This window comes from Vulpes lagopus, chromosome 18, assembly GCF_018345385.1.
Source record: "Vulpes lagopus strain Blue_001 chromosome 18, ASM1834538v1, whole genome shotgun sequence".
Lineage (NCBI taxonomy): Eukaryota > Metazoa > Chordata > Mammalia > Carnivora > Canidae > Vulpes > Vulpes lagopus.
In genome coordinates, this window is record NC_054841.1 from 31,312,212 (window position 1) to 31,324,828 (window position 12,617).

Genomic DNA, 12,617 nt, shown 5'->3' on the forward strand with positions numbered 1-12,617 from the left:
CGCTCCGGGGTCCTGCTCTCTGGAGGAGAGAGCTGGCCGGGGCCGGAGCGGGCCGACTGTGCTCCGCCCGGGTGAAAGGGCGGCGGCGGCGCTGGGCGGGGCCGAGCTCCACCGCCCGCGGCCCGGCTGCGGTGGGTCCTGCGAGCCGCTCGGGCGGGGCGGGGCGGCCGAGCGGAGTCCGCGCGCGCCCGCGCTGAGCTGCACGCCCGGCGGCTGCGCTGCTCCCCTGCAGCGACGTCGCGCGGGGGTCTCCAAGCATGACCGAGCTGAGGCAGAGGGCGGTCCGCGAGCCGGACGCGCCGCCGGAGGACAAGGTAGCGGCGGCGGCGGGGCTGGCGCGGCGGGGCAGCGGCGCCCCCCGGATGTTGGCGGGTGGCGCGCGCGGAGCGCACACTCGCTCTCTGACCCTTTGTCGGCCCGGGGCCTGGGCAGCGCCGAGGGTCTCCGGGTGAGGGCCCCGGCGGAGCGCGCGGGAGGGGGCGGCGGGTCGGGACCCCGGCTGCGGGCTCTGCTTGCGGTGGCATCCCTCGGCGCGGGAGGCAGCGCGCGGCCCCGGCCCCGGCCCCGGCCCCGGCCCCGGCCCCGCAGGGTTGGTTGGGGTCCCCTGCCCGGCTGCCACCTCGCCGAGGCCTTCCTGCGGTGGGGGCAGCGGGGCCCCGCCAAGCCTGGACTGGCAGGAGCCTCCTCTGAGCCTGTCCAGAGCTGTCTGCTCCCCCTTGGGAATATTTGGGCGGGGAGGCGGCAATTCAGAAAAGGCCATTGGAATTTGCCTCTAAGGAGATTTAAATTCTTTCTTGAAAGTTCAATCTTTTCGCTTTAAAATAAGCAGGTTTCTTGACTCACGTCCGCAGGTGTTGGAAGGGTCACTCCCAGGATGGGTTTCCTGCCTCGAGTGTGGGCATTGATGGAGCGGAGCAGGAGGGTAAAACAGAGGCCATCTTGGCGGGGACGCCGCTGGCTGGGGGGGGGGGGGGGGGGGGGAGACACCTTTCGTTGAAGTGAAGGGTTTGTGCAGGGGAGTTGGGCACGGCGGAGGCGGCTCTGTGGACGCCGAGCGACGGCGCAGCAGGAGGGTTGGGACTTGGTGGCAGCGCGTCGAGCTTCAGGAGCCTCAGTGTGTTAGGCAAGCTGAGCGGGCAGTGGTGTGAAGGATGCGTTGAGGGAGCCTGCACGGAATGGAAGACGCTGGTTAACTCGAGGGTTGCCAGCGGGTGACCTGCACATGTATTCTTTGGTTCATGCTATTTTATTTTTTTCTTAACGTATTTATTTATTTATTCATGAGAGACAGAGAGGGGCAGAGACCTAGGCGGAGGGAGAAGCCTGATGCGGGACTCGATCCCAGGACGCCGGATCAGGCCCCGGGCTAAGATTAGGCGCTCAACCACTGAGCCACCCAGGCATCCCTCGCATGCTATTTTAAAAACCGGAAGGTTTCTCCTAACAGCCTGAATTTCAGGTCAGTGTGCATAATTGGAGGACCTGCCGTCATAGTCCCACCTGAATAACACGGGGCTGGGAGCTGAGGAACGGCTGTTGCCACCAATCCCAGTTGTCCTGCACTGGGCCTCACAGCACCCACTTACGGATGCAGCTTGGAGGTTTTGATAACTGGAGGAAAGGGACATTAGGGAAACACCAGGAAGGGAGAAAGCACAAATTTTGGGGACAGGGTGTCAACAGAGTAGTTATACTAGGAGGCATGTTTTGGGTGAAGGATAATAGGGTGTTAAACAAGTTTTTTTGTTGCTGCTATTAATAGTGGATCTTTCAAGGAGAACTCTTATTATTAATTTTTAGAATACATTTTGGAGAAAATTTAGGGTTTCAGTGCAAGTTTAGGAGTCATTTGTAGAGAAAGGTACTTTGAACTCTCTTATCTTCCCATTAAATATCCTGGTTGGGCCTAAAAGAACTCTGCCCTACCCTGCATATACATGTTGGTGTGTGTTTAGAGATTTTAAAAATATTTTATTTATTCATGAGAGACAGAGAGAGGCAGAGACATAGGCAGAGGGAGAAGCAGGCTCCCCGCTGTGAGCCTGATGGGGGGGGGCCCCTGTGAATCTGCTGGGGGGGGAATATGGGACCCCTGGATCACAACCTAAGCCAAAGGCAGAAAGTCAACCACTGAGCCACCCACCCAGGTGCCCCTTAGATATTTGGAGATTGCGTAGCCTTGTTTGAGACTTAATGTTAATGGAACTTTGGAGACAAAAGAAGGCATGGTAGCTAGTGGGATATATTTTTTTTTGAAAAGCTGTTTGTCATAGACATACTTAGTGGTGAAAACAAAACCACCCCTCCGCCCCCATGGGATTATGAGGTGAAAAGTTTTTACCCTTCCCACTCAACTCCTTGAATCCATCTCCCAGAGAAAAAGTGCCATCTGAGTCTTAATTACTTTCTCATTCCGTGTTTTAGGTAGGGAGACCATGAGGAGCTGTCCAGCTGAAGGTACCTTAAATGTTTGCAACTGCATTTAAACCACTTATACAATGACAGAATGACTGGAGTTGTGAGCTCTAAGTGCTTGTTCCCTAAAACACAGCGGCTACTGCATTCGGTTAAAAGCCTGATTGATGTAGTCCATTAGCCCACAACAAGGCAGTCAGCTCCTCACCCTGTCACTCAGTATTTCTGAACTACCGTGTATGGCATTTTTAATAATAAAGATACATTTTAAGAACTGTGAAATGCTTTATGTGCCTTTGATGAATGTATAGAGTCTTTAAAAATGTTTACTCTATTTCATAGTTTAAGAAACCTATCTCCATGATTCTTGTTTTGCTGATGTTCTTGTGTTAAAACCTAAGGAAATTGGGATAAAACAAGGATATCTCTTTATTTTTTATTTTTTTTAAAGAATTTTTTTTTTTTTATTTATGTAGTCATACAGAGAGAGAGAGAGAGAGAGAGGGGCAGAGACATAGGCAGAGGGAGAAGCAAGCTCCATGCACCGGGAGCCTGATGTGGGATTCGATCCAGGGTCTCCAGGATCGCGCCCTGGGCCAAAGGCAGGCGCCAAACCGCTGCGCCACCCAGGGATCCCGGATATCTTTTTAAAGAAATGAATCGTGAGGGATGCCTGGGTGGCTCAGCTGTTGAGCATCCGCCTTCGGCTTAGGTGGTGATCCTGGAGTCTCCAAATTGAGTCCCACATTGGGCTTCCTGCATGGAGCCTGCTTCTCCCTCTGGCTAGGTCTCTGCCCCTCTCCGTGTTTCTCATGAATAAATAAATAAGATCTTAAAAAAAAAATGAATCGTGAAATGAGAACTTTCTTCTTTCATAGAAAAATTCAGAAAATATTATCAGGTCAGTTCATTAAAAGAACTGGAACAAATTTGAAGGATTCTTTAAAATGTTCCATTTGCTTAATGGTTGTGGCAAAATTGTTTTGTAAATAAGCAAACGATCATTAGTTTCAAAATAGTCTGGAGAATGTTTATTAGAAGTCAGAAGGTATTTTATTATATTTAGCATCCTAGAATGGAATTTTCAAAGCCAATTGCTAATAAAGGAAATGTTTTCCTCTGGGAACTGTGCTTATAATTTTAAAGTCCCAAAGCACAGTATTGTTGCCAAATTTAAGAAGCTTGGAATTTAAGCTTTGAGAATGATCCTCCTTCTGCCCAACCGTGTTTTTCCAATGGAGGTTAGGAAAGAAAAGGATGAAACATGGGCCAAAAGATCGGCATCTTAAAATTTATGTCTGGGTTGGCATTTCAGGAAACTTTGTTTTGGAGGTTACAGTGAAGGCTCTGCTGTATTTAGGTGCTGGAGTGCTACTTAAATTAGAGCTCTGCTCGTCTCAAGGCTTCCTTTGTAGATAGATAGACCAGCCTGGGGAGGAAATAATGACATTGTTTAGAAAGAGGAGTTTAAATTTTAACTGGAAAAAAAATAAATTTTAACTGGAGATGGTCGTTAGGTGCAGGGACTGTGCCACTTACCAGCTCTATAACTTTGAGCAAGGCACTTGTATAAAAGCCTCCGTTTGTCTATCCCTAAAATGGAGGTGATAGGATAGCATGTGTTTCAGAGGATACTCCTGTGGTTTAAATGAATATGAGTGTTAAATAGGGCAGAAGCCATCACATTGTGATGGTGTATTAGCTAAGACTGTTTCTGGCTGAAATAGAGTTTTTTTTTTTTTTTTTTTTAAGATTTATTTATTTATGATAGAGGCAGAGACACAGGAGAGGGAGAAGCAGGCTCCATGCCGGGAGCCCGATGCGGAACTCGATCCTGGGACTCCAGGATCGTGCCCTGGGCCAAAGGCAGGCGCTAAACCGCTGAGCCACCCAGGGATCACAAGCCACCCAGGGTTCCCTGAAATAGAGTTTTATAGAAAAAAATCACATTCACCTTCTCTCTCTCTCTCTCTCTCTCTCTTTTTTTTTTTTAAAGATTTATTTATTCATGAGAGACAGAGGCAGAGACATAGGCAGAGGGAGAAGCAGGCTCCCTGCTGTAAGCCTGATGCAGGACTCGACCCCAGGAGCATGCCCTGAGCCGAAGGCAGACACCCAACCACTGAGCCACCCAAGTGCCCCTCACCTTCCACTCTTGTAAGAGGATTAAATCACCAAGTTATGAGTGTTTGGAATAGTCTTTCCCTATTCATCTCTTTTTAAGGAAAGTGTTATAGACAGGGCTTGCACTCTGTGATGTATGTTTTCAGGCCAAATTTTTTAGTGTTCCAAATCACAGATAGAAGTAGCATTGCTGTACACAATTATCTTCCCTTTATTGCACTGGTGATAATCTATTTTAGGATAGCGGTGAATAATTAAAAATGTTTTTCTGATTTTTAAGAGTAAATTACTGAAATAATGAAATTTTAGTTTAAGAGCTATAAAACTACAGATATAGGAGAAATGCTCTATTTCAACTCTTTTGTTTTTATATTGAGAAATACTTCAGGGATCGAAAAATTAGTAAACCTTGGCTATGGTTCTTAAACAGGGAGAGAAATGACAAGATTTGCTACATAATCCACCATTTTAAGTTTCTTATTTATGTTGATCACGGTGTATAATTTTATTTTAGTTTTTTAAAGTGTATAATTTTATAAACTCAATTAGCTCTCATTTTGTGACTACTTAAAATTAGGCTTTTTTATTCATTAGTTTTTTTAAAAAGCTAATTTTGGGGGTGCCTGGCTTGCTCACTTGGTAGAGCATGTAACTCTTGATTTTGGGATTATAAATTTGAGCCCCATGTTGGGTGTAGAGATTACTTAAAAATAAAATATTTTTTTAAAAACTGATTTGATTTGAGATGTTTTGTGTTTGTACACATTTGTGATATTTCACTGGAAGAATTTGTATCTTTTAAAAATGTTAAATTGTTCTCATTGGTTATTAGAACTAGAAGGGTCTTAGAGGTCATTATTTGATAGAGGAGGATACCATATCCCAGAGAGTTTCTTTGCTCAAGGTCACACAGCTCCTTGGAGGCAGATATGGGTCATAGGGTATGAAGGTTTCCTAACTGTTTTTTTTTTCTCATTATGTTGCATAATGCTGCCTGCAAAGGTACAGAATTAATTTACAGACTTTAAAAGCATGCCCACATATCACCTGTTTTTCTTATGTGGCTACAAAAATCAGAAAAATAGCAAAAGGTTTTCAAAAACTTGCACATGTATATGTGCAAGTTGTCAGTAAATGTGGAGATTCTGAGGGGAAAAAAATTGGCAGAAAAAGCTGATTAGGTCCAATTTTCCCAGGTACTGGTGGTTTATGTATTTTGGAGTCTCCATCCCTGAGGGCCACCATTCGGGTATCCTTGAAAGAAAGTCCCAGTGTGGTGTGGGCTCCTCACACTGAGCTGCGTATGAGGTTGCTTTCTGGATGACTTTTAATATCAGAATTGTTTGTTCCAGCAGTAATCAGTCACTCAGTATTCAGCACCCCTTCTCCTTAGAACCTTCACTGAATCCTGTGTCCGCTGTATACAGTCCCTTTAGCTCTGAAGAAGGGCTGGTGTCTGTGTTCATAAGAAAATGTTCAGGATTTTATACCAGTTTTGGCTTCAAATATTCCATTCTTTCTCCATTGATTTGAAGAAATAGAACTAAATGCACAAAAATGAATCTTGTAACTAATTTCATAGTTGCAAAAGGATGCAAATAATTATCCTTTAAAGTATTTGAAAGAGGGATGCGTGAGTGGCCCGTGATTGAGTGTCTGCCTTAGCTCAGGGCGTGACCCTGGGGTTCTGGGATTGAGTCCTGCATCAGGCTCACCACGTGGAGCCTGCTTCTCTCTCTGCCTCTGTCTCTCTGTATCTATCATGAATAAATAAATAAAATCTAAAAAAATAAAGTGTTTGAAAGAATGTGAACATTAATACAGTAACACCTCCCATCCCTTATCTGTAGAGGATTTGTTCCAAGACCCCAGTGGATGCCTGCAACTGCAGATCACTACTGAATCCTAGCTCTACTGTGTTTTTTTCCTATACATACATAAGCCTGGGATGCCTGGGTGGCTCAGCGGTTAAGCATCTGCGTTGGCTCTGGGGGTGATCCTGGAGTTCTGGGATCAAGTCCCACATCGGTCTCCCTGCATGGAGCCTGCTTCTGCCTCTGCCTGTATCTCAGCCTCTCTATCTGTGTCTCTCATAAATAAATAAATAAAATCTTTAAAATACATAAACCTATGAAAAAGCTTAATTTGTACATTAGCACAGTAAGAGATTAACAATATTAAAATAGAATAATTGCAACCATATCCTATAATAAAACTTATGTGAGTGTGTTCTCTCTCTCAAAATATTGTTCTGTACTCACCCTTCTTGTGATGTGAGATGGTGAAATGCTTATGTGATGAGATGATGTGAGGTCAATTACATAGGCACTGTGACCTTTTGAGGATATCTCAGGAGGATCACCTGCTTCCAGACCCTGGTTGACCTTGAAAAGCAAAACTGCTGCTAAGAGGACTCTTGTATTTCTGATCTGTGCATTCTTCTTCTGTTCTCAGATCTACACTGGTGGAGTATATTAAACTTGTTTGCATTTCTAGTAGGCTTGCAGAGTAACTCTCCTGCACACGGTTTCTTATTTCCTGTGCTGTGACAGCCTCCTCGACTTTCCTGACTGGTGCTGGAGGCTACTGGGCATGAGAAGGCAGAGACTTTCATGTGCTATACTGCTTCTGATTTGTGAAAACGACATAGAGACCCTGACTCTTGATTAGTGTTTTTGCCAGAGTCTTCTTGGAAAAATACCAAGTTGCTCCTGGTGTTGGGCAGAGTTCTTGCCTTACAAGCCTGGTGGCAGGGTGGTGCAGTGCCAGCAATGGTAGGCTGGTTCCATTAGGCAGCTTGCCCGTCCAGTCCCCAATCTTTGTTCTTATGCTGTTTGCCCCAACAGTGGGGATGGCATAGGGCCCACCAAGTTGAGTGACCTTTTCAAGAAAGTTAAACTTTATTGTGTCATTTTGACTAGGCAGTGCATGGTTCAGAATTTGAAAGGTGCAAAGTGTAGGCTGTGAATTCCCCCTTCCCTCCTCCCCAGTGCTCCACAGAGGCAGCCTCTTGAGCCAAGTTGCAGTGCTCATGAGTGCCTCCTGTTGGTGCAGGACCTGATATGTCCTTCCAAAGTTAGACATCTATTGTTACCTTTTGGCAGCAAGTCATTTGTATTAGGGTCTTGCAGGGCCAGCCTAGGGCTCCTCTGTGAGGACTCTGCTGTGTTTTTGAAAGAGTTGTTGAGATGTGGGATTTTCTTTTTTCTTTTTCTTTTTTTTTTAAGATTTTATTTATTCATGAGAGACAGAGAGAGAGAGAGAGAGAGAGAGAGAGAGAGGCACAGACACAGGCAGAGGAAGAAGCAGGCTCCATGCAGGGAGCCCGACATGGGGCTCAATCCCGGGTCTCCAAGATCACGCCCTGAGCTGAAGGCAGCGCTAAACCGCTGAGCCACCCGGGCTGCCCAAGATGTGGGATTTTCTGGCAATAGTCTTTGCTCCTGGGTCCCTGACATTGAGGGGATTTCTGTCATTGACTCCAGATTCTTTTTTTTTTTTTTTTAAAGATTTTATTTATTCATAAAGATGCAGAGAGAGAGAGGCAGAGACACAGGCAGAGGGAGAAGCAGGCTCCATGCAGAGAGCCTGATGTGGGACTCGATCCAGGGTCTCCAGGATCATGGCCTGGGCTGCAGGCGGCGCTAAACCGCTGAGCCACCAGGGCTGCCTGACTGCAGATTCTTTAGTGGGCGATTCTCAGAGCCTCCTCCCGACAATCTGTGTCCTGCTAGTCCTGGTGGTTTCATGACATCGAGGACATTCCTTGGTGCATATCCCTCAATCAGTAACTATCTCAAATCTGACTTCTCTTGCTCTAGACATTGACCCTCCTGTCTCTGCAAGTAGAATCAGATCTCTAAGTTGCTTTAGCTTTAGAGTACATTGGTCTCTGTGTCTTCTCTCTCACCCCGTCCAGGTCACAGATTCTAGCCAGGTGTTACCTGTATTTCTTATCTGTTACTCTTGAATATTTCACGTAGTTCAGCACTATTGTGAAATCTTCTAATTGAGTTCCATCCCTTTAGAATTTGTACCTAGTCACCTCTAGTCCATCTGTCCTTTCTATCTGCTAACAGCTCTGAAACCACCCTATAAATTATAAGGAAAAAAAGAAAAAAAGAATTCTGGACATAGAAGACAATACACTCTTCTCTCTTAACGAGTCTCTCCTCTTGTTTGGTGCCCCTGTGGTGTCAATCTTGGCTCCTGCTATTTCCAACTCCTGAGTTGTGCTCTTTGTCACCCCTCTCCCTACCTCTACTTATTTAAATCTTATTTTCTCAAAATCTGTTTTAGCTCTTCGCCATCTCATTATTTCATCAGGCATATATTTATTGTAGAAATCACAGAAATGTATACATATGAGAATGAAATCCACCTATAATCCCATCATGCAGAGCTGTTCAAATGCATGCGGCTGCACCTGACTGTAATAGTAGTTACCACATATGATCTGATAGCTTGCCTTTTTACGCTGTCAGAAGCATATTCTCCACATCATTAAGGTTCGTTCTTTATAAACAGTATTTCAAACTTTTTCTAATTACGAAGAAACAGATGAAAATAAAAGATATTCATTGTAGAAACACCAAAAAGAAAAGAAATCACCTTAAGCCTGACATTGAGAGATAACCACTGTCATTGATGTTTTGGTGTGTAGCCTTTCTTTTTATATGCACTGCACAGTCCTGTACTATGTATACTACTGTTTTAGAACTCATTTTTTACTTAAGAATATGCTCTAAACATTGTTCAAATCTGTAAACATTTAACCACCATCATTTTTAATGGCTATGTGTCATTTCATTGTGTGGCTGTGCCTTAACTTATTGAATCAATCAGGGTTTTAAGTTGTTTTAAATTTTTTGCTATTATAAGCAAGCCGCAGGAAATACCCTTGTTAAAACAAAACAAAAAAATAAAATAAAATAAAACAAAACAAAATGCAAAAACTCCTTTCTGCACATGCGTGTTCTTAGAGAAATTCTATGTTTAGAACTGCTGATTTTAAGAAGGGATGTACATTGTCTAAACTTTTGATACAATTAATGTATTTCCTTCCTGCAGTAAATTTGTAGCTACCCTAACTGCATGAGAGTGTCTATCTTTGTGGTTTCTCCTCCCCCACAAAGACATACTGAGTATTCACTTGTTTCCTGATCTTAGAAGAGGCATTACAGCCTAGTAGTTACAAGCACAGACTCCTAGTTGGACTAGTTGGTTTATAACCTGGCTCCCCCCAATAATTTGCCTCAGTTTTCTCCTCAGAGTAATGAGGCTTAGGATGAAGTTATTCTGAGGCATTATCATGTTTTTGCATAGGAACTGTATCTTTGAGTAACCAAATAGTTGATTAGAAGTTTTACATTTCTTTCTTTTTTAAAAAAGATTTTAGGGGCAGCCCGGGTGGCTCAGCGGTTTAGCGCTGCCTTCAGCCCAGGGCATGATCCTGGAGACCTGGGATCGAGTCCCACGTCGGGCTCCCTGCATGGAGCCTGCTTCTCCTGCCTGTGTGTGTGTGTGTGTGTGTGTGTGTGTCTTTCTCTCTCTCATGAATAAATAAATAAAATATTTTAAAAATAAAAAAAAGAGGGATTCCTGGGTGGCTCAGCGGTTAAATGCCTGCCTTCAGCCCAGGGTGTGATCCTGGAGACCCAGGATCAAATCCCACGTCAGGCTCACTGCATGGAGCCTGCTTCTCCCTCTGCCTATGTCTCTGCCTCTCTCTCTCTCTCTCTCTCTCTCTCTCTCTCGTGAATATTTGTTAAATAAAATCTTTAAAAAAAATAAAAAAATAAAAAAAAGATTTTATTATTTATTTATGAGAAACACAGGGAGGCAGAGACCTAGGCAGAGGGAGAAGCAGACTCCCTGCAGGGAACCTGGTGCGAGACTTGATCCCAGGACCCTGGGATCACTAACCTGAGCCAAAGACAGATGTTCAACCTCTGAGCCACCCTGGTGCCCCTAGAAGTGTTTCCTTATAGAACAAATGGAAAAAGAGTGATAGAATATTAATATATTCAACTCCCCAGGGAATTGATAGAATGAGACCATAACCATCAATGCTACCATCAGACAGCCAGATATGATGTATCTCCTGATGGAAGTACACAATACAACCAATGGAGCGTCTTGTCCAAAAATCATACCTGAGCCTGAATAAGATGTTCGTTTTAAGTACTAGTTTACAGGAAATTAAAGGGACAGGAGAACACATTGAAAAATATCACTGGACAAATGACCTGGTTACTTTAGAAAATACATGACAAGGAGACATCTTGCCCCACTATAAAAAAAGGGGGAGCAAGAGATATAAAACTTGCACATTAAAAGATATATGGTGTGTTAATGATTTCTGGACCTTATTTGGGTCCTCATTCAAACTGCTATGAAAAGAAAAAAACTAGAAAATTTTGGATAAATTCAAATCCTCGAGATTTATTTATTTATTTATTTTAATATTCCATCCATTTACTCATGAGAGACACAGAGAAAGAGAGAGAGAGGCAGAGACAAGGCAGAGGGAGAAGCAGGCTCCATGCAGGGAGCCTGAGGTGGGACTCAATCCTGGGACTCGATCCCAGGTTTCCAGGATCAGTCCCTGGGCCAAAGGTGGCACCAAACTGCTGAGCCACCAGGGCTGCCCAAATCCTGGAGATTTAATGTGAAGGAATTGTTAATTTTTATAGGTGTGATAATGGTATAGTGATATTTAAGAACTCTTAATAAAAATGCTAACTATAAAGGAAACAATATATAAAGGAAACTATAAAAGAGCTAAATTAAAATCAGGAACTTCTGTTTTTTGAACTAAATGAAGAAGTCTACAGATGAGAAGATTTAAAAAATATATTTGACATAAGATCCAGAATCTATGGAAAGCCTACAAACTAAATATATGAAAAAGAGAACTCAAAAAAATGGACTCTTCAAATGGTCAATAAATATATGAAAATGTGCTTGACATCATTAGTCATTAGAGAAGTGAAAAAAAAATTTTTTTTGAGAAGTGAAAATTAAAACCTCCAGTGAGATTCCACTGTACACCCACCAGCATGGCCTAGATTCAGAAGACTGAAAATACTAAGAGATAGCAAATATATGGAGTTCACATACTGTTTGTGGGAGTATGAACTGGTATTACCACTCTGGAAAACTGGTAAATATTTACTGAAGGCTATGTATAGGGGTGTCAGTGTCTCCATCCTTTGGGTGTCCAATTCTTGCTTTCAGTTCAGGTCATGATCTCAGGGTCATGAGATTGAGCCCCCTGTTGGGCTGAGTTCTGTGCTCAGCTTGGAGTCTGCTTGAGATTCTCTTTCCCTTTCTATCTGTTCTCCCCTACCCCCTCATGTGTGCACTCTTTCTCTCAAATAAAATCTTAACAGAAAATAAAACCTACTATACACAAATCCTATGAACATTCATAGGTGATTACCTGATAGAAATCTGTGCACAATGTTCATAATGGTCACTAGAAGACAAGTTATAGAATATTGAAAGCAGTGTTCTCTATAGTAGCCACAACCTGCAAATGACCCAAACTGTGAATAGTGCTGCCATGAACATGGGTGTACAAATATCTGTTGGGATCTGTGCTTTCAGTTATTTTGGGCATGGACCCCAAAGTGGAATTGCTGTATCATATGGTAATTTTATGTTTAATTTCCTGAGGAACTACCACACTTGTGTATTCTGGGAATTTCTGTTTTAATATCTAATAATGGCAAGTATTGATTGATGTAATCTACATAGACCACTCTTGTGGTCTTCAATAATTAAGAGTGTAAAGAGGTCTTGAGATTTATTTACTTATTTATTTTTAAAGGTTTTATTTATTTATTCGAGAGACAGAGAGAGAGAGAGGCAGAGACACAGGTAGAGGGAGAAGCAGGTTCCATGCAGGGAGCCCGATGTGGGATTCGATCCTGGGTCTCCAGGATCACACCCTGGGTTGAAGGTGGTGCTAAATTGCTGGGCCACTGGGGCTGCCCAGGTCTTGAGATTAAAAAAAAAAAAAAAAAGGCAAGAACTGCAGCTTTAATGAACTGTGTTATTCACCAAGGAGGAGA

General features: G+C 43.6%; 1 protein-coding gene across 1 annotated transcript in view; it reads left to right on the forward strand.

Moving 5' to 3' along the window:
* The first annotated feature begins 102 nt into the window (after positions 1 to 102).
* CDS2 (CDP-diacylglycerol synthase 2) overlaps positions 103 to 12,617 on the forward strand; it is a 65,515-nt gene continuing 53,000 nt past the window's right edge. Inside the window, exon 1 of the mRNA XM_041732307.1 lies at positions 103 to 314. Within this exon, the coding sequence (XP_041588241.1) occupies positions 258 to 314 (57 nt within the window). The 5' untranslated portion in view covers positions 103 to 257. The remainder of the gene's footprint in view (positions 315 to 12,617) is intronic.